Genomic DNA, 24869 nt, shown 5'->3' on the forward strand with positions numbered 1-24869 from the left:
TTCATAAATGGAAGCTGCTAAATAAAGTTCTTTATATTTGTAAAGCTAATTTGACTTTGTTTCTGCTTTTAAAAGTGAGCTAATTGGGTGGTGGAGACTAAAAAAAAAAAAGATTAAAATGAGCTAAGGGTCTGGGTGTGGTGGTTTACTTATGCCTATAATCCTAACACTTTGGGAGTTCTAGGCAGGAGAATCATCACCTAAGCCCAGGAGTTCGAGACTAGCCTGAGCAAAATAAGGAGATCCCCATCTATACAAAATATAAAGAAAAATATTAGCTGGGCATGGTGGTGCATGCCTGTAGTCCCAGCTACTCAGGTGTCTGAGGCAGGAGAATCACTTGAGCCCAGGAGTTTGAGGTTGCAGTGAGCTATGATGATGCCACAGCACTCTAGCCCAAGCAAAGCAGCAATATGCTGTCTCTAAAAATAATAATAATAATTTAAAAAGTGAGCTAAGAGAAATAAGTAGGCAATTCACAAAAGAAAAAACATAAGTGGCCAATAAACACATGCAAAAATGTTTGACCTCACTAAAAATTATAAAAATGCAAATAAAATATACCAAGTACTACTTTTTCTATATCAAAGATTAAAAACCTCCCAGTCTAGGCATTACTGGGAGATTGCTGTCTGAGTGCTACTGGTGTCAGGGACCTTCACACCATCCAGTACGTCATCGCATTCTGGGCCACTTGCCTGCAAAGAACAGAAGCCTACCAAAGTAGCTGAGCCCCAAGAAGCCTTCTGTTGTGAGTGATGGAAAACCCAATGTAACAATGACAAAAGCAAGATAAAAATTTATTTCTTGCTCACATAAACAACGCCCAGAAGTAAGCAGTCCAGATCCGGTATGGCAGCTTAACAATCATCACAGAGCTGGCTTTCCATTTTGTTGCTCTCCCAGCCTTAACATATGGCTTCTATCTTGTGGTACAAAGTAGCTGCTTGAGATCCAGCCATCATTGCATCATCCCAGCCAGCAGAAAAGAGGAAAGGGAATAGTAGAGCACAATTTCTTCCTTTAAGAACACTTCCCAGAAACTCATACAAATCTCCATGCTGGTTGCATTAGCCTTGGCCAGAACTCCAGTCACGGCCACACCCAGCTACAAGGGAAGCTGGGAAGTACAGTCTTTTTCAGATGGTCTATGCCAGCTAAGTGTCAGTTCTGCTACTAAAGAATAAGATAATAGATACTGCAGAATAATTAACAGTCTTTGCTACAGATGATATTCTTTTTGCTTTTGTGTCTGCTGAGTTACTATTATAAAAGCTTAGGAACGTGTAAAAAAATCAGTATCTGGTAGAGGAAGGTGTAAAAGCTGAAATGCCAGGAAAGTGTAAGAAACCAATGGTGGTATTAGCAATTTCGTAGCCAGTTTGCGTGGGAGGTATCCACATTCTTGCCCACTTGTCTGCAGATCTGGCCAGAAGCCCAGCCCAGGAAAACCAGAAGCTGGAGACCAGCCTCATGCGAGGAAGAGGCCCCCGGGTCGGCACTTGTCCTCAGTGGCCCAGCTCCTGCCAAGGAGAGGGCTGCCACATGCCTCAGGCCACTGCGGTGCTCAGAGTGTTCAGTGCTAAAACCTGTAGCTGCTGGGTCTCTATCTCACCTCCTGTTTGACTGCCAAGCTTCTCGAAGGAGCTGTTCACACTCGAAGTTTCTGCTTCTTCAGCCCCAGGCAGCTGTTCCTGCACTTGGCACTCTGACCAGGCCTCAAGGGATCCCCAGGGCCAAGGGGCCCGCCAGGCAGGATCTGCAGCAACTTTTGTGAGCGGCTCCCCCTGCTCAGGGTTAGGGTTAGGGTTCCTCAGAATTCCAGGCTGGCTCCGCTTCCTCCTCCCTGCTTTCGTGGTGGGGTCCCAGGGATGCCACCTGTCTCTCCTCCCTCTGCCTTGGCTCCCTGGGAGCCCGCTGTGCCCTGCTGCAGAGACCCCCACCCACCCCACGGGAGCCTGCGTCTCCATCTCTCTCCGCCCAGGTCTAGCTGCCCTGTTGCTGTGAGCATCCGCAGGCGCTCCCAAGATCTGTGTCCTCCCTGGGGCCCCCGGCCCTCCACAAGCCTGCTCACCACTGCCTGACCGCCCGTCTTGCTCCAGGTCTCCTCTTCACACGGCCAGGTCACCACCTGCAGGCCGCCCCAGGGGGCCTGTGTTCCCCCAGGAGGAAGCCCCGCTCTCCATGGCCCATCAGACCCTCACCTACCCAGCTCCCCCTCCTCCCTCTGGCCCTGGGGTGAGCCTGGGACCCCAAGGCTCCGGCACCTCACTTCCCTCCCAGCCACACCATGGCTGACCCTCACGCACGGCAGGCCTGGGTGTCCCCCCTTTTAAACCGCCCACTCGTAGTCCTGCAGGCAAACACCTCCCCAGAGGGTGAGGAAGTCAGACTCGGTTACTCTGAGACCACGAGCTCAGAGCTCTCTGCCCAGGACCTGAAAAGAACCAGCGTTTTGGGAGATCACCGTCCCCTGTGCACCCGAGAGAGGCCCTGAGGGCTCCTGTGAGGCCATCCCCTAGCAGGACGCACTTCCCGAGGGCAGCGAGTGTCACACGCAAGACGCACGGTCAGCACAAGGACAACTTGCCCGGTCAGAAGCACTCACAGACTGCGCGTGCCAGGACCACCTGAGCCCGCACAGGGAGGGCACTGCCCCGGAGCCTTCTCTCCGGCAGGACACGATGCTACAGCCCGGCGGGCTGCGGGTCACAGGAGGGACCCAGTCTGGGCTTGGGGACCAGCACACTTCTCTGGAGGAAAGGGCAAGTGGGATGAACCAGGTGCGTCCCTGGAGGGAAGGACAGGTAGCACAGGAAGGGCAGGGTGTGGAGCAGGGGTGAGGCCAGTGGGAGGCCTGGGTAGGTGAGCAGGTCCTTAGAGGCCAGCTATCCTGTGGGCAGAGGGGCTTCGTGCAGCCAACTGGAGGCAGGAGCGCCACCTGGGAACGACGCTGGGGCATAGCTGGGGAGACCTGGGCCGGGGATGTGATGAGGAAGGAGCCAGTGAGGCTTCTGGCTGGGAACTGGAGGGTGGGATCCGAGAGGGGCCCAGAGAAAAGCAGTGACAGAGGAGAGAAGAGATGGGCCACATGGAGCCTGCCTGCAGACGACTGGTCACACGTTCCCCAGCCCATGACGGGGCAGGGGTGGGGCAGACAACCGGACAGTGGGGGACGGTGGCCCCACCCATCCAGGTTTGATGGAAGAATCAGGGGTGAGGCAGTGGTGGCCACTTTGATGCCACTTCCAAAATGAGTTTGTGCTCGGGGGCCTGCAAGGCCACAGGCTCACACCCGCGTGTGGTCCCAAGTGCCTGGCGCCAGGCTGGACAGCAGGTGGTGCAGCCGACCTCCCTCCGGGTCTGGATGCTGCCAGCTGTGCGCCATCATGTGGCACCAGCACCTCCCCGACAGGAAACAGAGTGGAGACTGGGAATGTCAGAGTGGCTGGTCCATCCCCCCCTCCCCGCACTGCAGGATCCAGGCAGCACCTCCACCCACCTCAGCCAGCGGCCACGCTCCGCTGCCGCCACTCAAGCTGGTGGGAGCCTTGGGCTCAGCACCCACACCTGGCAGAAGCCCCTCTGTGGGCCATGCTGGTCACAGCCTCTGGCTGTGAGCCTGTTGAATATTCCTTCTTAAAAAGTCTTTATTATGCAAGTAATGTGTGCTTGTTGTAGAAAAATTCAAAAACACAAATAGGTGAAATAACGAAACTATTATGATAAGTTTTATTAAACTCCAGACCATCCCACCTCCCAGAGAGAACAATAACAGTTTGTTCCATAATCTTCCAGACATTTCTGGAAGCACATAGACCTAGAAAAGCATACTGGAGCCAGGTGGCCTGGGTTCACCCCCCAACACTGCTGCTCACCAGCTGTGCAAGCTCAGGCAAGTTGCTTGTCCTCTCTGTGTCTCCATCTCCTCCCCAGCAAGATGGGGACATCAATGTCACTCTTCTGACAGGGGAGTCTAGGGCATCAAAGAAGTTGACACATGTAAAATGCTTGGAACAGCTGGCAGAGAGCACAAGGCAAAGCTTGACCTCATTATGCACATGTGCACATACTTAAAAAACACTTTATTGAAATTTCAAACATGCAAAAGCAGAGAGATGACACACTGAACTACCTGCTCCTACAGTTCAACTCATGGCCCTTCTTGTTTCATCTGTGTTCCACCCTTGCCTCCACCCTAAGATAATTTTGAAGCAAATCCCAGACATCATATGATTTCTCCAGGAAATACTTTATTGTGCATTTCTAAAAAGGACTCTCTCTCTCTTTCATAACTTATTATCATCCTTGGAAATCTCAACCACAATTCCTTAATGTCCAATACTCACTCAGAGTGCACACTTCCACAACAGCTTCATACATTTTATGTTTTACAGTTTATTTGTTTGAATCAGGAGCCATGTAAGGCCCATGTGCTGCAGTTGGTCTTAAATCTGTTTCAGCCTACAGGCTCTCCCTCTATCTTCCTCTCTCTTTTGTTCCTACAATTTATTTGTTGAAACTAGGTTGTTTGTCCTTTGGAGTTTCCTAAGATCTGGATTTTGCTGGTTGCATTCTGTGCTAAATATTTTCAACTTAAGTAAAACGATTATATTTGTCGTGGTTGTGAATTTAGTCCAAAAACTCAGAATGCCAGAAATGCAACTTAATTTTTCCTCGAGTGGTTTCATTTCCATTTCGAGCACCCCATTCCACTGCAATCATCTGGGGTCCTACTTCCTTTTCCCCAGATTTCCCAGGGCACCAGGAGGTGAAGCTGGGCTAGAACACCTGGTCCTCAAGGTCACCCGCATACTTGGGCACCTGCCCAGGTCTGGCTACAGAGCCAACATGAGTAACCAAGCGATGTCCAGGTGGTAGAGAGGGTGCAATCTGGCGTCTGTCAGTTAACATTGAGTTTGCACATCAGCCCTTTGCAAGAGCCTCGCATTATTTTTGTTTTACAAATGAGAAAGTGGGGTTTGGGTTGAATAACTGGGACACAAGCTAAGCAACACCTTCAAGAGGACAGAAGAAGGGTGATGCTCCATGAGGTCACTGCTCAAATGTCACCTTCTTGGTGAGCGCTGGGCAGTCCTCCTTCCCTTGCCTGACTTTACTCATGGCACTTGGCACTTCTCACCATTGTTTCAGTGATCTATTGCTGCACAACAAGCCGCCCCAAAATGGAACGGCTTAAAACAGCAATGATATGGGCCAGGCATGGTGGCTCATTCCTATAATCCCAGCACTTTGGGAGGCCAAGGCAGAAGGATTGCTTGAGCACAGGAGTTTGAGACTGCAGTGAGCTATGTTGACACCACTGCACTCTGCCAGGGCAACAGGACAAGACTGTCTCAAAAAAAAAAAAAAAAGCACTAATAGTTTCTCAGAAATAAAGCATTTCTTTTTGTTACATAACCAGCCAGACCCTGGGCAAGCCACGTCCCCAACACTAGCACATACACTGTCAAAAATCCAAATCCTGCAGCTCTGATGGATCTATACAGATAAAGAAAAGCAGCCACTTGCTCCAGTTCACAGAATCCAGAGATGAGCCCAGAGTAAACCTGGGCCCAGGGAGTGGGTTAAATGGTAGCCCCCAAAATTCATGTCTACCCAGAACCTCAGAATGTGACCTTATTGGGCATAAGGGCCTTTGCAGATGTATTTAAGATAAGAATCTTGAAATAATATCATCCTGAGCTAGGGTGGCCCGAAATCCAATGACTAGTGTCTTTTAAGTGTCTTCACGTTCAGACACCGGAGACCCAGGTGGAAGGTGGCCATTGCAAGCAGGGGTGGAGACAGGGGGCCAGGGGCCACCAGAGGCTGGAAGAGGCCAGGAAGGATCCTCCCCTAGGGAGGGAGTGTGGCTCTGCTGACACCTGGATTTTGGACTTCTGACCTCCAGAACTAACAATAAATTTCTATTGTTTTAAGCTGCCTAGGTTTGTGCTAAATTGCTATGGCAGTCACAGGATAAGAATACACCAGGCGCCCCACACCCACAGCAACGCGACAGACAGAAGAGCTCAGGGGAGGCCCATGGCCAGCTCTGCTCGGGCCAGCGAGCCTCAGGAGCTGGAGTCCAGCGGCATCAGCAGTTTGGCTGCATGCGCCCCCAAATGCTGCTGGCCAGCACCGCGGGAGGGAGGAACCAAGACAGGGGAGGGCCCCAGAGCCAGGGCTGAGTCCCGGCCCCACAGGCCTCCAGACAGGCCAAGCACAGGTGGAAACACCAAAGTGAAGTTCAAAGGAGGTGGGTACGCCACAGGGAGATTTTGGGAATGTCGGCGATACTGAAGACTCACCCCCAGGGGCCTCTCCCTGCTGGAAGTGGGAACAGGAAATAAACTGGATGAGATTCATCTTGGAAAAATGCAAACTCTTACATCTGGGCAAAAATAATTCAAAACATAAGTGAGGGATGGGCAGGAAGAGCCACGGTTTGGGACAGGGGAGAGGGTGGCAGAAAGGCCCCAGCTGGGAGGTTGTTTGCACAGCCTCTCTGACTTCTTGGGAGGCCATCTGAAAGGAGGGAGCAGGAGGCTGGGAACCTGGACTTGAGGGAAGCCCTGAGCCAAGTTTATTGGAACAGCCCACGCAAAACAGAGGGCTGAGGTCTCTACTTCCTGACAGCAGCCTGGGGAACCAGGGAGGGGAGGGCGGAGCACCCCACCCACCCATCCATGCCTGGGCCCTGCCCACTGCCCTCTGGCACAATACCCGGAGGCCTGTGTTCCTGGGGGACCACGTGGAGCAGGCAGAGCAGGCATCTGGGACATCTCGAAAGACAATCTCTGGACTCCACGCCAGGAGGCTGAGTGTGTGTCTTGACACTGCCACTCAGATAGAGGCTCCTTATCCACAAAATGAGAATGGAAACTTGTTTTCCCTCCCTCCTTCCCTTCCTTCCAAGTAATCTATACCCTTTGCAGAAATTTTAGAAAGTACAAACAAAATGAAAAAATGTTAAAGCATTTACAATTCCACTAACCACAGCAAACATCTTCTTACCCATGTTGCTACTATATTTTCCATGTATATCATATATATAAACATGTTTTTACAAAAACAGCTTCACATTACAGCCCTCTGTTCTCATCAGCTTTAAAAATGTCAATGCCTTCCTTGAGCTGAAGCTGCAAGGAAAAATAAAGAATAATTACAAAAGATAAAAAATAAACAAAAAATGCCAATGCCAATGCCTAGGCCATACTCAGGCCAATTAAATCAGACTATGTGGGGAGGGGCCCAGGAATCGGTATTGTTCAGAACTTTTGGGTGCCCCTGCTCTATTGTACACAGGAGAGGGGAGGTACCTCACTGCGGCTGGCCAATTCTGATGGTCTGGGACTAGGATGTTGGCCACCTGTGCAGCCCCTCCACCCCCAGACCCACTCCTCATGGCCTCCACAGTGATCCCTACAGACCACAGGACAGTGAAGGTGGAAACCCAAACACAGTTTCCAAATGTGCTGGAGATAACCTAAAAGTCTACCTTCAGTAACTGCTTCCAGGTGCCTCCTGGGCACACCCAAGTTCTCACCTGCCCCAGGGACTCTGCCTCCTGCTTCCAGGCCTGCTGCAAAAGCCACCTCCAGCCCCAGGAATACTCTCAGCCCTAGCATAGCTCCCCCTGTGCCACACCCCAGTCCTCTTGGGAGGACACTGTCCCCTCCACATCCTCCAGCAAGGGACATCCCCCCAGGTCCTCCAGAGGTGACCACCCCTGGCCCAGTTGCAGACCCAGTCCTTTATTCTGCTCATTCTCCCAGGCCCTACCCTGGACTCCCACACACACCACACATACCATGCTCACAGTGCACTCAGAGCAGATGCTCACAAGAAAAAAATCATGTTCCTACCTCCCCCTCCCCCCTTGGCAGGCCACCTCTCCCCAAACACACCTTCGTCTGCAGAGGAGGCAAGGTCCTCTCTCATCACCTCCCCACCACATCCACATCAACCCCCTCCGGCCAATCTTCCTGATGGCTCCCTTGGCCCCATGGGGTCCTGGCAGACACTTTGCAGCAACCACCTAGATTTCTAAGCCAGGCAGTTTCTTCCAGTGTCCCTTGATGAAATTCCTTGCACAAGTATTTTTGCACAGTTGCCCAGTGTTTTAAGAATTCATGTCTGATGGGTCATTAAAAGCTGCTTCTGCCTTCCCAGGAGAGAACAAGGGCTCCAAGAGGAAAGAGGAGCCCAGATACCCTGGCCAGAGAGAGAGGAACATTAAGGGGAAAGGAAATGGTTTTAGGGAATAGACAGCTAGAGGTGCTGTTCAGGCACAGCTGCTCTCTGAGGAGGGCTCACAGATGAAGAATATAGGCTCTAACCCTGGGAGCCCCCTATCTCTGCTGTCCCTGCTGGCACGAGGAGATGATGGGGAGAGAGGGACCACACACTGGCCTCCTGGCTTCTTTGTGGGGTCCTGAGGCCCAGGAAGCTCTAAAGGCCTGCAGGGGTGGATGGGTGGTCGGGAGGCTGTGCGAAGGTGCAGGAAGTCAAGAGGATACCTGGGCTGGCCGCCTGCCTCCCTCCCCTCAGCCCTGGGCCCACTGAAGATGGCGGGAAAGGGCCAGAGGAGAAGAGGACAGGTACTCAGGGAGTAGGGGCTCTAGATTGAGGAGGGACAGACCATGGAGCTATGATGAAAGCTATGAGAAAAGGGGTCATATCTGATTTGGCTTGGCCTATCAGTTAGACTGAGCAGGGCTACATCACTGCGACAGAGATCCCAAATGTAGCATAACCAAATGAGACAGATGGACAAAAGACTCCGTATCATCAGGGCGTCAGTTCTTCCCAATCCATAGATTCAATGCAACCTCAATTGGAAAAGGAATTGCTGGATCAATGTGTATGATTTTGTTGGCTACAGTTGCCAAATTGGCTTCTAGAAAGTCCCTCCTGCAGATTGCTAATTCCCTCACACTCTCAACATATTCGTTCAAATTTTTAAATGTTTAATTCAACAGCTGAAGATAGTCTCATTTAAATTTGCTCTTCTCTAATAACTGGACAGGTTGGGTCCTCTGGCCATAAACGGATTGACAAGGATTTCTTCTGAGAATCACCTACAGAAGTTTCCTTGCCAATTTTTCTACTAGATCAACGTCTTTTTATTTTATCTCTGGACAAACTTATGATTACAAGTATTAGTCTTAATTCCAAAATACGTCACACATAAAATCCCAGTTTGTCTTTTGACTTTAATTTTTAAACATATTTTAAATTTGTGTGTAGTTCAGCTTATCATTCTTTTCCTTTAGTGTTTCCAAGTTTATTGTGATACTTACATCTTCAAAGCATTCATTGACTTTTTTCCAGTAAGTTTTTGGTTCCTTTTTTAGATTTAAATGTTTGATCCATCTGGAATTTATTTTGGTGTTAAGGAGTGAGGGAGGGCGCCAACTTCTATTTTTCCAAATGGCCAGCCAGCTGTCCCAAAGCCACTCGACTGAAAAACTTTCCCCGTGTGTTTGCAGCGACCGCTCCACCAGTGCATTCGAAACTCGCGTGTCTGTCCCGCGCCCGCGGGCTTCCGTGTGACGATCCCGGGCGCAGAGGGACTGGGGAGAGCCCACAAGCGTCCTACCCGAGCAGCCCGGCTCAGCCCCAGGTCCAGTCCCCGCGCCGAGGACGAAGCCCACCCGTCCCCGCCCTGGCCGTGGTCGAAGTCCACCCCGCCGGCTGATGACTCCGTGTCGCCCCCAGGACCCCCTCCCTGTCCCCGGGGCCGCCTGAGCCTAGCGGGCTCGGAGACCCGCGGGGCCCAACAGTGCGCCCGCGAGGGTAATTTAAATAGAAGGCGTGTCCTGTGATATTTACATAGAGGCAGGTCAGGACAGCCAATCGCGTAGGAGCCCGGAAACTCCCCAGCGTTCCGATTGGCCGTAGGGGCGAATCCCACATAGAGGCCTCATTTGCATAGGGCGAGGCCTAGCGTGGAGCAGTACTCCTTTTTTTTTTGAGACAGAGTCTAACTCTGCTGCCCAGGCTAGAGTGCTGTGGCGTCAGCCTAGCTCACAGCAACCTCGAACTCCTGGGCTCAAGCGATCCTACTGCCTCAGCCTCCCGAGTAGCTTGGACTACAGGCATGCGCCACCATGCCCGGCTAATTTTTTGTATATATATTTTTAGTTGGCCGATTAATTTGTTTCTATTTTTAGTAGAGACAGGGTGTCGCTCAGGCTGGTTTCAAACTCCTGACCTGGAGCGATCCGCCCGCCTCGGCCTCCCAGAGTGCTAGGATTACAGGCGTGAGCCACCGCGTCCGGCCACTCCGCTTCCCCTTCCAGCAGGCTTCCGCCAGCCTCCTTCCGGCTTCCGCTTGCTTCATTCCGCCCTCAGCTGGCCATAGTCGCGATGCTTCCCAAGCGGCGGCGGACGCGGGTCGGGTCCCCTGGCGGCGCTAGCGCCTCCTCTGCGCCCGCCCCGACGCGCTTCCCCGGCATTGCCGTCTACCTGGTCGAGCGGCGCATGGGTCGCAGCCGCAGGGCCTTCCTCACTCGCCTGGCGCGCTCCAAGGGCTTCCGCGTCCTCGACGCCTGCAGGTGCGGGGCCGTGGGCGTGGGAGGCCTGTGTTCAGGGTGAGACCCGCAGGAGATGACTTAGTGGGGATGGTGGCTTGAGGCCAGCCGCTTTACTTTTTGCCTGGCCCGTGAGTCCTCTTGGCAGTGGGGGATGTTGAGCCTGCAAATCGGAAATGATTCGCATTCAGCCGACAGCCACAGCGGCACCTGCGGTTTTGGATTCTAAGTTAGCTCTGGCACTTCGCGGTCGTGTGACTTTACCCTGAGCCTGGATTTCCTCTTCTGTAAAGGGGGCTACTAATTAGGGCCAGGAGTGTTGTGCAGGATCACAGTGACAATCAAAACCAGAGGCTTTTAAAGAGCCACGTGCGGGAGTCGGGGATAATTAGTAAGCAAGAGTAATTGCTAACAGCCCTTCTGCTTTGGGTAAGTCACACCTCACCCTGTGAGCCAGAATGACTTCTCAGGAGGCCCTGACCCTGCAGTTTTCCCTGTCCTCGGGCCTGAGGAAGTAACCTGAGTGAAACTCTCCTATAGGGAGGAGACCAAGAGGAGCAAAAACTGACAGCTACAGAGACAATGCCCAGAGTAAGAGATCTGAGGGTTCCTGTAGTTTTGAGGTTCAGAGCAAACGAGCTAGGGGCCAATGTCCCACTGCAGCTTTTTTTTTTGGGGGGTGGGGGGCATTCTCAGAACTCATTAGTGCACCAGACCCACGCAGGCAGGAGAGGATGATGATAGCAGCTTAGAGTATAGGAGCGCTATCTTATTTGTACAACAAGCCTGCAAGGTAGGCAGGTTGTTATCTCTGCTTTACAGACAGAGAAATCAGAGTATACAGGTGTGATTTTCCCAAGAGCATGAAGCAAGTGTGTGGCAGAGCTGGGGTTCAGACCTAAGCAGTCAGGCTCCAGAATCTGTGCTTAAACCCCAACACTTAGATGAAGAACACCTGGTCCTGGCTGTGAAGGCGCTCCTTTGCCTGAGGTGGAGAGGGATACAGATAACAGGGATGGGCTTGTGAGCATAGCCAGGGTAAAGAACGATAGTTCCGAGGACACCGGCATGGTAGAGGTGTTTCTGCATCAGAAGAAGGGGCTGGGAAGGCTTTCTGGGAGAGGTGACGTTTGCAGGATGAATGGGCACTCACCATGCAGAGGGGACAGCAAGAGCGAAGGCTTGGAAGTATGGAGCCAAACAGAAAGGGTTCCGGGTCTCACTCTCTTCCCCACCCCTCTGCGCAGCTCCGAGGTGACACATATTGTGATGGAGCAGACCTCAGGGGAGGAGGCTGTCTGCTGGCAGGAGCGCAGGGCAGCGGCTGCACCCCCAGGATGCACCCCTGCAGCTCTGCTGGACATAAGCTGGTTCACAGAGAGCCTGGCGGCTGGGCAGCCTGTACCCGTGGAGTGCCGGCACCGCCTAGAGGTGAGCCTGGTGGAGGATTAGAGTTGGGGCCACAGAGAACGCCTCCGCAACAGGTGACATGGCAGCTGTGCCTCAGTGCTCTTCAGAGGACGTGGGCGGTGAGGGCTCTGCCCAGACGACCAGTGGGCCCTGAGAAGCCAGTACGGGGCCCACAGCAGGGTCTGGCGGGCAAGGCCATCCCAGATTCTGTTCTTACTGGCACAAATTTTCTTGGTGTCCACTTATTATAAGCTTCTTCAGGCCTTTCTTCCTCACCAAATAGGTGACACTGCAACCCCAAGTGGGATGACCTGTGGGTCATCAGGAGCCCATCAGGATGCTGTGAGATCGTGGCCCGTGACAGGTGTGGGCTCCGGGCCCAGGCTGCCTGTGTTTGAATCCTGGCTCTGCCTCTGAGCCATGAGGTGTGGGGCAAGCTCGCTGGCCTCTGAGGCCTCAGTGTCCCCAGCCCACTTGGTTGTGAGCACTTGGGGAGATGGAGCACATGCAGCATGTGCAGCAGCAGCAGTGTCCCACCAGGGTGGCAAATGTCACTGCTGCTACTCAGGCCTGAGGAGCCCCGTCCTCACCTGTCCTGCAGGGCCACGCCTCCCTCTGCCCCATGCCTCTGAGAGTTTTGTCACCCACCTCTGTCCTGTGATCCCCAGAGGACCTGAGTTGAGTGCCCTAGGACAGACAAGGCTCCTGGCATGGCCTGGCTCTCCTATTGGCCTTATGGCCTCATCGTGGCCTGTACATTGCCCATCCACAGGTGGCGGAACCCAGAAAGGGGCCCCCAAGCCCAGCATGGATGCCAGCCTATGCCTGCCAGCGCCCCACACCCCTCACACACCACAACATCAGCCTCTCGGTGAGCTGCTCCTGTGAGCTGGGGCCAGCCTGGGGTTCGGGGACGCAGGTACAGATGGGTGGTAGCTGGCACCCTGGAGCAGGGCACCCTGCCCACCCCGCCCCTTATCAAGGGCCCCTCCCTGCAGGAGGCTCTGGAGACGCTGGCAGAGGCGGCAGGCTTCGAAGGCAGCGAGGGCCGCTGCCTCACCTTCCACAGGGCGGCCTCGGTGCTCAGGGCCCTTCCCAGACCTGTCATAGCCCTGAGCCAGCTGCGGGGGCTGCCCCACTTTGGAGAACATTCTTCCAGGGTTGTGCAGGTAGGCTCTGGCCACCCTGAGCTGGGGTGAGTGGGCGGGGTGCAGGGCCCTGGGGGGACAGCAGAGGGCGCTGTGGAGTCACAGCCGTGGGTGTAGCTGAGGCCACAAGGCCCCAGCCGGCCACCCTCTGCACTCAGACTCTTCCTGTTTAAATCATCCGCCTTCCTCAGGTGGCTGGGGGGTGCTGCAGGGGGCCTGGCAGGGCTGGGGCTGGCATTGTTGTCATTGTCCCAAACTGCCCACGACAGAAGAAAGCACCCTGAGCATGAGCGTCCCTTTTTCAGGACCCAGCATGTTGAGTTGTCCTTTTGTGCCCTTTCGTCGAGAGAACACATAGTGACACAAGATGCTTTCGAATGAAGTCATGTTGAATTCACACACATTTTGCAAAGCAAATGTTGCTCCACCTTGGGACCCGTTACTCCTCTGAGAGATGATCTATGTTACCTGGGGCCTCAGCTGTTGTGACTCCAGGACCCAAGGGACGTTGAGGCTGGAGCCCTTACCGCCCAGCCCTGTGGCAGCAGCTCTGGTCACCTCCCTGGGCACCGTCTTCATTTCCAAGTCCCGCCAGATCCTGACCCCACAAAGCTCTCTGCGGGGTGTTGGGTTTGCCCCGGTCCTTGGGCCCCCAGCCCCGACCCTCACTCCCTGCGCCTCTTTCTCTCCACACCCTCGGGCTTAGGGTTCTGCTTTGTTCCCTCCCACAGGAGCTGCTGGAGCACGGAGCATGCGAGGAGGTGGAGAGAGTCCGGCGCTCAGAGAGGTACCAGACCATGAAGGTACGCGGGGCAGGGCTGGGACCCCAGCGGGGGCCGAGGCAGCACAGTTCACGCCACATACAGGGAGCATGTGGGGGCGGCTGACCCAGCGCAGGGGTCAAGGAAGGTCTCGCCAAGGAAGCAGCAGTTAAGCTGACACCTGATATCCACAGGGCAGCCAAGTGGAGACAGGCGAGGAGAAACTTGTTTTGAGCTTGGAATTTTGTAGATCACTCAGCACTGTCATTTTTTTTTTTGACTATTTTTAATGGAATATTCTCAAGTATATTATACGCTGTGACATCTTAAACAGAGCACAGTTAATAAAATGTAACCTTTGGTGCCAGCAAGCGAGAGGGGCTTCATGCCCTTGCGTGGCTGGCCGCAGATCTCGCGTGTTCATGTCTCGGAGTCGTCAGTCTGCCTGTCTCCATGGTGCACTCTCCCTCTGTTCCCACTCGCTCCTAATCTTACAGGGAAACACCTTCCTGAGCTCTTTTGGACGCCCAGGTTGTGCCTGCTCTGACACCCACCTGCCATGTGGTTTGGTAGCTGGAGATTGTCGAAGTGCTGGCCATTTGGATAAGTGTCACTGAAGTGTGGCTTCCTGGGAGGGTGGGGCTGTTGGTGCTGTGGGAGGTCACAGAATGTTGTCAGGAGTGACAGGGCTTCGAAGAGGGGAGCTCCAGTGATGTGTGAAGGACGGATGGGCGTGGTGGCTCAGGCCTTTAAATTCCAGGGCTTTGGGAGGCCACAGCAGGAGGATCGCTTGGGCCTAAGAGTCTGAGGCTGCAGTGAGCTTCAAGCTCACCACTGCACTCCAGCCTAGGTGACAGCAAGACCTTGTCTCAAGAAGGAAAAAAACTGGCAGAGAACAAGGCAGGGGGCACTGGTGGGGCCTAGATGAGCAGGGCCACCACAGTGAGTGTGGGACTGGGGTGACACCCCCTCGGAGTTGAGGGGGTTAGTGACTGGTTTCCTGCAGAAGAAGGGACGTGCTGAGAGAGGTGGGGACCTTCTTCCTGTCCCCTGCCCTGCCTCCTCCTCACACCCAAAGTCCCAGAAGACATCCAGGCTGGCAGAAGATTACGTTACTATTTAGAATTTGTTTTTATTAACAATATAATTGGATTAATCTCGTTTTTTAGTCAGGATTCTGTTGGTTACAAGTGGCAGTGACCCACCTCATACTCGGTTCAGAGAATCAAGGAAAGACTGGGCCCGCAAAGCCCCGACAGGGCAGGGCTCAGTGATCTGAGCGTGGCCAGGCCACGCTTTCTCCGCCCTGCAGTGGCTTCACCCTCACTTGCACCAGCTTCCTCCTCCGGTCACAGACATGGCCACAGAAAGTGCCCTGGAGTTACAGCCCCCGCCACTGGTGGGCCTGACCTAAGTCTCGGTTCCAAAATTCCGGGGGAGGGACTCTAAGTGGCTGACCTAGGGCAAGTGACCTGCTGTGGCAGGGCTGTGTAGGGAGACGTGTGAGGGCTCCAGCCAGCCTCTCCAGCTCTTCTGCTAGCTCCGCCCACTTGTTTGCTAACTCCTCGCTGTTTTTGCTGTTTGTTAAGGAGAAGAACCACAGAAACAAGCCGCAGCTGCTATTAGGTGGGAGCAGCATGGTTTTTCCAGTGACTTAAGGGCCCCTTGTGCTGATTTGTCAGGAAGACTACTTTGGTTATGTTGGCATCACAGGCTAGAGCTGTGCAAGTTTGGGGAGAGACCTTTTATTTTTATTTTTTTTTAATTTTTAAAATTTTTTTTGTTTCACTTTGAACACTTCTATCAGGTCAGGGAGAGACCTGTTATAGAGGAGTGGGGTGGCAGCGCGCTGAGGTCTTGGCAAGCGGGCAGCAGAGGCCCCAAGTCCAGCCCCTGACTTGCTGCGCCGAGGGCTGCCGCCAGGGTGGACGTGGGCTCGGTCCCTGAGAGGGTGGGCCGGGCAAGCCACGCCCAAGTCTGAATCCTTGCCCTGTGGCCGTGGGCAGGTTGCAGGTGAGGACGGTGGCTGCCGGGTGCTGGTGATTCCTTGAGGGTACGCTGTGGCGGCACAGCCCAAGACACACCCTCTGGAGCCGGTCGTCTGTTGCTGTGAGGGCTGCCCTGACCGTGCTGTGTTTCCTCCGTACAGCTCTTCACTCAGATCTTCGGGGTCGGTGTGAGAACCGCTGACCGGTGGTACCAGGAAGGGCTGCGAACCCTGGATGACCTCCGAGAGCAGCCTCAGAGACTGACCCAACAGCAGAAAGCAGGTGAGCTCTCCACAGAGGCCGGGCCCTGGGTTTCCCAAAGCAAGCTGGGCCTGAAAGCCCTCAGCACTGACACGCAGGATGTGCCTGTTCCCTAGAGAGCTGGGTGTGGGGTGGTGCACAGGGGTTGGTGGCAGGTAGGGCAGCCTTGTTTGGTGGCCTTCCTGGGGTCTCCACTCAGTGGAGTCAGGATCTATTGCAGCCCTTTCTTTTTTTTTTTTTTTTTTTTGAGACAGAGTCTCACTTTGTTGTCCAGGCTAGAGTGAGTGCCGTGGCGTCAGCCTAGCTCACAGCAACCTCAAACTCCTGGGCTTGAGTGATCCTTCTGCCTCAGCCTCCCGAGTAGCTGGGACTACAGGCATGTGCCACCATGCCCGGCTAATTTTTTATATATATATCAGTTGGCCAATTAATTTCTTTCTATTTATAGTAGAGACGGGGTCTCGCTCTTGCTCAGGCTGGTTTTGAACTCCTGACCTTGAGCAATCCGCCCGCCTCGGCCTCCCAAGAGCTAGGATTACAGGCGTGAGCCACAGCGCCCGGCCTATTGCAGCCCTTTCTTAATGAATGGCAATGCTCATAGCAGCTGCCATGACATTCCTGGGACTTATGTCTTTGCCTCCTGGTTAGACTTTGACCAGAGGACAGGGACAGTCTGGGCCTCAGGCACACCTTCCCAGTGTGGTGCCTGGTGCTCAGAGGCCTGCAGGGGGAGGTGGCACCATGTAGTGGAAAGATGGCCAACTTTACAGTTGTTAGGCCCAGGTTTGAGTCCTGTCTACCATTTACCAGGTAGGTGACCGTAGCCTGAAGCTTAACCTCTGTGAGTCTGTTATGTTTTCTGTAAAAGGGGGAAGAAATGACAGCATGGAATTTGTAAGCTCCTCCACGAGAGCTGGCAAGTGGCAGGTGTTTAGCAGATACTCCGTTCTCTTCACATGGCCTACCTGGTCACTCCAGCCGTATTCTGTGACTTCCCCTGGGTTGAGGGCTCTACTGAAGGAGCCCCCACAGCCCACAGGCACAGCCAGGTCACTGCCTCTTCACAGCTTCCCTGGGGCTGCGGCCTGGTACACTTGACAGGAAGTGAGACCTGCAGAGCTGGTTCCATTTGGTCGCTTCTCCCCACTACAGGAATGGCCAGCATGCTACTGAGAGCTCCCCCCGTGCCAGGTGCTGCTGTTCCTCACATTTAAACCTCTTTTTGGCTGGGTGTAGTGGCTCACGCCTATAACCCCAGCACTTTTGTGAGGCCAAGGCAAGAGGATTGCTTGAGGCTAGGAGTTTGAGACCAGCCTGGGCAATATAGTGAGACCCCATCTCTACAAAAAATAAGAACAATTAGCTGGGCATGGTGGCACATGCCTGTAGTCCCAACTACTCGGGAGGCTGAGACAGGAGGATTGCTTGAGCCCAGGAGTTCAAGGCTGCTGTGAGCTATGATGATGCCACTGCACTCTTGGCCTAGGCAACAGAGTGAGATCCTGTTTCAAAACAAAAAAACTCTTCTTAACTGTGTGGAAGGTAGAATGATGCCTCTTTGAGGTGAGGGGACAGAAGTAGGCCAGAGTAAGCTGTTTTCTTTACATCTTTTTACCACCTCTTTAGTCCCATTTTATGAATGGGAAAACTAAGGCAGTAAAATGGACAGTCTGTGTTGTGACTGGGTCAACATCAGTATCCTTATATTTGGTCACACTGTAGTTTGGCAAGATGCTACATTTTGGGGGAGCTGGGTGAAAGGCAGGTGGGATTTCTCTGGCACTCTTTCAAGTGCATGTGAATCCAGTTATCTCAATAAAAGTTTAATATTTAAAAGGGGAAAGGGGAGAGTGTCGTGCTTAGATTGGGATCTGATTCTGCTCCCTGCCCCAGGCTCGCCCTCCCCAGATGCCTCTCCTGGTCCTGTGGCCACGGGGCCTTGGGGAGGAGGCCAGGCCGGGTGAGTCAGGAGAGCCGGTGCTGCCCGCAGGGCTCCAGCACCACCGCGATCTGAGCACCCCCGTCCTGCGGCCCGACGTAGAGGCCCTGCAGCAGCTGGTGGAGGCAGCCGTAGAGCAGGCCCTGCCTGGGGCTATTGTCACGCTGACTGGCGGCTTCCGGAGGTAAGGAGACCCAATGTGCCCTTCTGGCTCTTCTCCAGACCCTCCCCAGTGAAGGGACCTGACCTGGGGACACTGAGGCAGGCCTTTCCACTCCTGGGAAGGAACGTGGCCTGAGGTTGGAGGGAGGGCCCTGGAGGGAGGGCCCTATCCTGGTGTCGGGGCCAGCGAGTCAAACTGGTCCCCTCAGGGGGAAGTTGCAGGGCCATGATGTGGACTTCCTTATTACCCACCCCGAGGAGGGCCAGGAGGTGGGGCTGCTGCCCAGAGCGATGCGCTGCCTGCAGGACCAGGTGAGCCCTCCCCGCTCTCCTTCCCGAGGGTGACTGTGCCCCGTGCTACAGCCACCCCGCCTCCGGCTCTCCCTGCGCCCCGTGGCAGTCCTGGCCACACCCGCCTCTTCCCACAGGGCCTTGTCCTGTACCACCAGTACCAGCACAGCCACTATGGGGACCCTGCCCAGCACAGCCACAGCATGGATGCCTTCGAGAGGAGTTTCTGCATTTTCCGCCTGCCACAGCCCCCAGGGGCTTCTGTCAGGGAGGCCCCAAAGCCCTGCCCAACATGGAAGGCTGTGAGGGTGGACTTGGTGGTGGCTCCCATCAGCCAGTTCCCTTTCGCTCTGCTCGGCTGGACTGGCTCCAAGGTAGGGAGGGAGCCGCTGGCCACCCGGGGCTGAGGGCCGGGCCAGCCCTGCTGAGGCAGTCCCTTCCCCCCAGCTTTTCCAGCGGGAGCTGCGCCGCTTCAGCCGGAAGGAGAAGGGGCTGTGGCTGAACAGCCACGGGCTGTTTGACCCAGAGCAGGTATGTTGCTGGGGACTGGCTCGGGGCTGGCTCTGCCTCCCTTCCACCTCCTTGGGGGGGCAGCCCTGGCTGGGCTCCTGCACACTGCTGTGCTGGAGGCCTTGGGCATGGCTTCCTGGCCCCTGAAGCCCCTGCTCCTGTTGCAGAAGACGTTTTTCCACGTGGCTTCAGAGGAAGACATCTTCAGACACTTGGGCCTCGAGTACCTTCCCCCAGAGCAAAGAAACGCCTGAACGTGCCCCTTCCATTCTTAGGAAATGAGGGGCTGCCCCTGACTTGGCCACTGAATGTCCCCAGGCAGAAGATGTCTGTCTTCACCCTCCCAGGTGGAGGAACCCCACGTGCGGGGGCCTGGCTCTGCTGGAAGCCGGTCTTGTCTGAGCTTTCGCCCCCCTCAGCTGTGGGGCATCTGCGAGGGGGGAGCCTCCATGCTGGCCCGTGGCTGTGTGACCCTGGGTCAGCCCCCAGCCTGCCCGTGGCTCAGGTTCCTGTCCTGGACAGGGGTCTGAGCAGTGCTCACTGCATAGAGCCGTGGCGGAGCCTGTGGTCACGAATGCCAAGTGCTCTGCCTGGTGCATAGCGTTTGATCGGTCAGTCGCAGTTACTGTGACCCCCACAGGGCACCCTGCTCATAAGTACCTGGGAGAGATGCGCACGTGTCCCTGCCCTGCGCTTGAGCTGTGAGGCGGAGGCCACAGTTCTTGCCATGAGGTGCTGCAGGGTACACCGTGGGCATCTAGAGAGGGAGAAGGCTCGGGAGTGTGAGGAAGAGAGCTTCCAGCAGGCCACAGTCAGGCTTTCTCTTCTGCCGTTAGGGCCCGTTTCAGCACAGATTTCTAAAAATAGGTCATATCCTGCCACTCCTTGCTCAGAGCCCTCCCCTAGGGTGGTTCCAAACCCAAATTCCTCCTGTGGCCCCCAGGGTTTTGGTGTTTCTTCCTACCCCTGCCAGCCCCTGTTCCCTTCTCTCCAGCCCTGCTGGCCCCAGCTGCGCCTGTCTCGCTGCTTTCCTTCTCGGTGGGCCCCAGGCCCCGAGTGGCCGACTCCCTCCCCTTCTTACTGAGGCAGAAGCAGAGAGGTGTGCTGTGCACATTGGCACCCTCTGTTCCTCGAATCCCCCCAAGCTCGCCCAGCCTCAGGGCCTTGCTTTTGCCCCACCATCCATCTGCCGTGGGCTCTCTCCTCCAGGCCTCGACTCAACACTCCCTTTGGCAGGGGAGGACTCTCGCACCACTTACCACATTAAAATATATTTTCACAATGAACACGTAGTGAAACGGACTCTTTTGGGTGCAATTTGATGAATTTTCAAACGTGTAGACTCGTCCGCATCTGTCCCCATTAGGACACACCAGGTCCAACCCCAGAATCCTCCCTAGTGCTGTCCTGGCACCAGGTCACATGCTCGCCCACCCCTCACTCACTTATCTGGTTCTCTGTCCCTTTAGTTTGCTTTCTCTAGAGCAGGGGTCCTCAAACTACGGCCTGTGGGCCATGTGGCCCACCAAGGACATTTATCCGGCCTGCTGGGTGTTTTTGCTGCTGCTGCCTGTCCTGCTTAGCAGCTGACTCGTCCTGGGCCCACAGTGCGCATGTGTGGAATGTGGGCTGCACTCTCCAACAGTCTGAGGGACAGTGAACTGGCCCCCTGTTTAAAAAGTTTGAGGACCCCTGGTCTAGAGTGTCATAAATGGAACCAAACTATATGTAACCTTTTGGCTGACCTCTGTCCCCCAGCGTAATGCCTTTGAGATTATAGTGGGTTGTCGCATGTACGGCTAGTGTGTCCCTCTTTGTTGCTGCATAGTTTCTGTCCCTGGAGATTCCACGGTTTATCTGTTTAGCTGTTGAAAATGGGATGTTTCCAAGGTTTAGTGATTATGAACAGAGCTACTGTAGATGTGCAGGTACAGGTTTTTGTGAAAAAAGGATTTGATTTGTTTCTCTTGGGTAAATAGCAAGACAGGATTATTTATTGGATAATATGGTAAGTATATGTTTTAAGTTTATAAGAAAGAACCGAATTGTTGTCCAGAGTGCCTCTGTCATTTTGCAGTCCAGTGGTACTGTGAGCCACCTGTGTAAGTTAAACATTTAGCAGTAGCCTCTGTATCCTTGCCAGCACTTGGTGTTTTCAGTATTTGCTTATTTTAGCTGCTCTAGTAGGTACCATGTTTCCCCGAAAATAAGACCTACCCATAAAATAAGCCCTAGCAGGATTTCTAAGCATTTGCGCAATATAAGGCCTACCCCGAAAATAAGACCTAGTGATGGGCGTGGCTGCACAGCGTGTCTACACAACCCCTGCATTTTGTCGCAGAGCGGTAAAGAAGACAAGCAGCCCTTCTTATCTGCCCTATCGTGACAGCCACTGTACCAGAGGTGACCGGAAAGGTGCGGGCAGCCCCACCAACAAGGTCGGCTTCTCCTGTCAGGTCCCGGCCATCCTGTGTGTGCTGCAAGCTGAGGCTTTGAGGGGAAAATAACACATCTCCTGAAAATAAGTCCTAGGGTGTCTTCTTGAGGAAAAATGAATATAAGACCCAGTCTTATTTTTGGGGAAACACGGTATGTAGCAGTAGCTCACTGTGGTTTTAATTTGCATTTCCCTAATGTCTAACAACATCAAGCATCTTTTCATGGGCTTATTTGCCACCTGTGTATCTTCTCTGGTGAAGTGCCTCTTCAAGTTTTTTGCTCATTTTAAAAATTGTTGGTTTTCTTACTGTTGAATTTTGTGAGTTCTTTATGTGCCAGTTATATATTGGTAAATATATATTTAAATATTATATACATTACCTGATATTGGTAAGTATTTTTTCCCAGTGTGGAGACTCTCTTTTCATTCTTCTATCAGTGTATATTTCAGAGTAATATACAGTGTTTAATTTTATGAAGTCCAGTTTACTAGTTTATCAGTTTATTCAATTTACTAGTTTTTTTTCTCATGCTTTTGGGATCATATCTCTGACTCCAAATGACCCTGAGATACAATGATTTTTTTCTGTTTTCTTCTATAGTTTTATAGATCCATTTAGATCCATGATTTATTTTGAGTTCATTTTTGTTTAAGGGTGAGGTTTAGGTGTTTTATATTTAGATGTCTAATTGTTCTAGCAGCATTTGTTGAAAACACTGTCCTTTTTTTTTTCCTAATCCTGTTTCAAAAACACTGTCTTTTCTTTATTTTTATTTATTTATTTTTTTTGAGACAAAGTCTCACTCTATTGCCCAGGCTAGAGTGAGTGCCGTGGCATCAGCCTAGCTCACAGCAACCTCAAACTCCTGGGCTCAAGCAATCCTGCTGCCTCAGCCTCCTGAGTAGCTGGGACTACAGGCATGTGCCACCATGCCTGGTTAATTTTTTTCCTCTCTATATATTAGTTGGCCAATTAATTTCTTTCTATTTATAGTAGAGACGGGGTCTCACTCTTGCTCAGGCTGGTTTCGAACTCCTGACCTTGAGCAATCCGCCCGCCTCAGCCTCCCAGAGTGCTAGGATTATAGGCATGAGCCACCTCGCCCAGCCTGTCTTTTCTTTATTGAATTGCCTTTAAACTTTTGTAAAAATCAGTTGACTATATTTATGTGGTTTTATTTATGGACTTTATTCTGTTCCATTTAATTCTGGGTCTGTCCCTTCACAAATACTGTATTAACTCTATTAAGTTGAATTTTTTTTTTTTTTTTTTTTTTTTTTAGACAGAGTCTCACTCTGTTGCTCGAGCTAGAGTGCTGTGGCATCAGCCTAGCTCACAGCAACCTCAAACTTCTGAGCTCAAGTGATCCTCCTGCCTCAGCCTCCCAAGTAGCTGGGACTACAGGCATATGCCACCATGCCCGGCTAATTTTTTCTATATAATTTTAGTAGGCCGATTAATTTCTTTCTATTTTTAGTAGAGACGGGGTCTCATTCTTGGTCGGTCTAGTTTCGAACTCTTGACCTTGAGCTATCCGCCCGCCTCAGCTTCCCAGAGTGCTAGGATTCTAGGTGTGAGCCACCACGCCCGGCCTAACTTGAATTTTAGAATAATGCTTAATATCAGGTTGTGTGACCTTCCAACTTTGTTCTTTTTCAGATTGTTTTGGCTATTTTCTTTTATTTTCTTTTTCAGATTGATTGGCTATTTTATTTTCTTTGACTTTCCATATAAATTTTAGAAACAGCCTGTTTATACCTATAAAATAATCTTTTGGAATTTTTATTGGAATTGACACTAAATCTGTAGAACAATTTGGGGAGACTAACATATTAACTATTAATATATTGATCTTTCAATTCATGAACACAGTATGTCTCTTCATTTCTTTTTGTTTTGTTGTTTTTTTTATTCTTTCATCAGTGTTTGGTAGTTTTTCAACATATAGACCTGGCATGTTTTGTTAGATTTATACCTAAGTATTTTATTTTCTTGGAGCTACCATAAATTTTTTTCTTTCACTTTCCAGTTGTTCACTGCTGATACATAGAACTACAATTGATTTTTTTTTTTTGAAACAAAGTTTCACTTTGTTGCCCAGGCTAGAGTGCCTTTCTATTTATACTCGCTCTTGCTCAGGCTGGTTTCGAACTCCTGACCTCGAGCAATCCGCCTGCCTCAGCCTTCCAGAGTGCTAGGATTATAGGTGTGAGCCACGATGCCCCCGGCCTACAGTTGATTTTCATTTGTTGATCTTGTGTCCCAAAACCTTGCAACACTTTTAAGAGATTTTTGGTGGATTCCATGGGATTGTTTACAAAACTATTTTATTTCTCCCTTTCCAATCTTGATGCCTTTTATTTCTTTTTCTTGCATTATTGCACTGGCTAGGACTTCCACTACAGTGTTGCATGGGAGTGGTAAGAGTGGACATCTTTGCTTTGTTCCTGACCTTAGCTAGAAAGGATTCAAAGTTTTACCATTACATATAGTGTTAGATGGTAGGTATTTTGTAGATGACCTTTATCAGGTCAAGGAAGTTCCCTTTTATTCATAGTTTCTGAAGGTTTTTGTAATGAACAGGTGTTGAATTTTGTTAGATGCTGTATCTGCATCGTGAGAGGATTATGTGAATTTTCTTCTTTAGCCTGTTAACATTGGTTAATTTTAAAATATTGAACCACTTTTGAATTCTTGGGATAAATCCCACTTGGTCTTGGTATATTATTCTTTTTATATGTTGTGGGATTGATTTGCTAGTATTTTGTTGAAGAGTTTTGTGTCTATGTTCATGAAGGATATTGTTCTAGTTTTCTAGTACTGCCTCTGGTTTTGGTATCAGGTTATTGCTGACTTCAAACACTTTCTGGCCTCGGGCATGCCTGGCCAAGAATTAAGAATTATATTGATCTTTTCAAAGAATTTAGGGTTAGGCTGGGTGTGATGGTTCACACCTGTAATCCTAGCACCTGGTAGGCCGATGGGGGAGGATCACTTGAGCTCTGTTTGAGACCAGCCTGAGCAAGAGTGAGACCCTATCTCTACTAAAAATTAACTGGGTGTAGTGGTGCATGCCTGTAGAAACAGAAAGAAATTAAATAGAAAGAAATTAATTGGCCAACTAATATATATAGAAAAAATTAGCCGGGCATGGTGGCGCATGCTTGTAGTCCCAGCTACTTGGGAGGCTGAGGCAGGAGGATTGCTGGAGCCCAGGAGTTTGAGGTTGCTGTGAGCTATGATGACGCCACTGCACTCTACCCAGGGTGACATAACCAGCAACATGTCAGTCTCATAATCTGAAGGTCCTGAGTTTAAAGTACCACCTTTTTGTTCCATTAATCCCCCCCGCCGTGTTAAGTTTATTGATTTCTTCTGTTTTTGCTGTTATTTGCCATTCTTCTGCTTCCAGTGAAA

The 24869-nt window shown here is 52.0% G+C and overlaps 1 protein-coding gene across 4 annotated transcripts; it reads left to right on the forward strand.

The window, feature by feature from the left end:
• The first annotated feature begins 10058 nt into the window (after positions 1 to 10058).
• Positions 10059 to 20297, forward strand: POLM (DNA polymerase mu). 4 transcript variants are annotated; one of them, XM_012741502.2, is made up of 11 exons: positions 10106 to 10565; positions 11789 to 11972; positions 12724 to 12822; positions 12950 to 13120; positions 13831 to 13902; positions 16010 to 16130; positions 18100 to 18232; positions 18420 to 18522; positions 18639 to 18875; positions 18949 to 19032; positions 19179 to 20297. In XM_012741502.2, the coding sequence occupies exons 1-11, from the start codon at positions 10378 to 10380 to the stop codon at positions 19263 to 19265; spliced, it is 1479 nt and encodes a 492-aa protein (XP_012596956.1). In that variant the 5' UTR covers positions 10106 to 10377; the 3' UTR covers positions 19266 to 20297. The 4 variants fall into 4 exon arrangements, 3 of the variants coding, with proteins under 3 accessions (XP_075862395.1, XP_012596956.1, XP_012596958.1); XR_012920976.1 differs by lacking the exon at positions 19179 to 20297 and having other exon boundaries at positions 10059 to 10565; positions 18472 to 18522; XM_076006280.1 differs by lacking the exon at positions 18639 to 18875 and having other exon boundaries at positions 10090 to 10565.
• Positions 20298 to 24869: the final 4572 nt, after the last annotated feature.

The sequence above is a fragment of the Microcebus murinus genome, chromosome 9, assembly GCF_040939455.1.
Source record: "Microcebus murinus isolate Inina chromosome 9, M.murinus_Inina_mat1.0, whole genome shotgun sequence".
NCBI lineage: Eukaryota > Metazoa > Chordata > Mammalia > Primates > Cheirogaleidae > Microcebus > Microcebus murinus.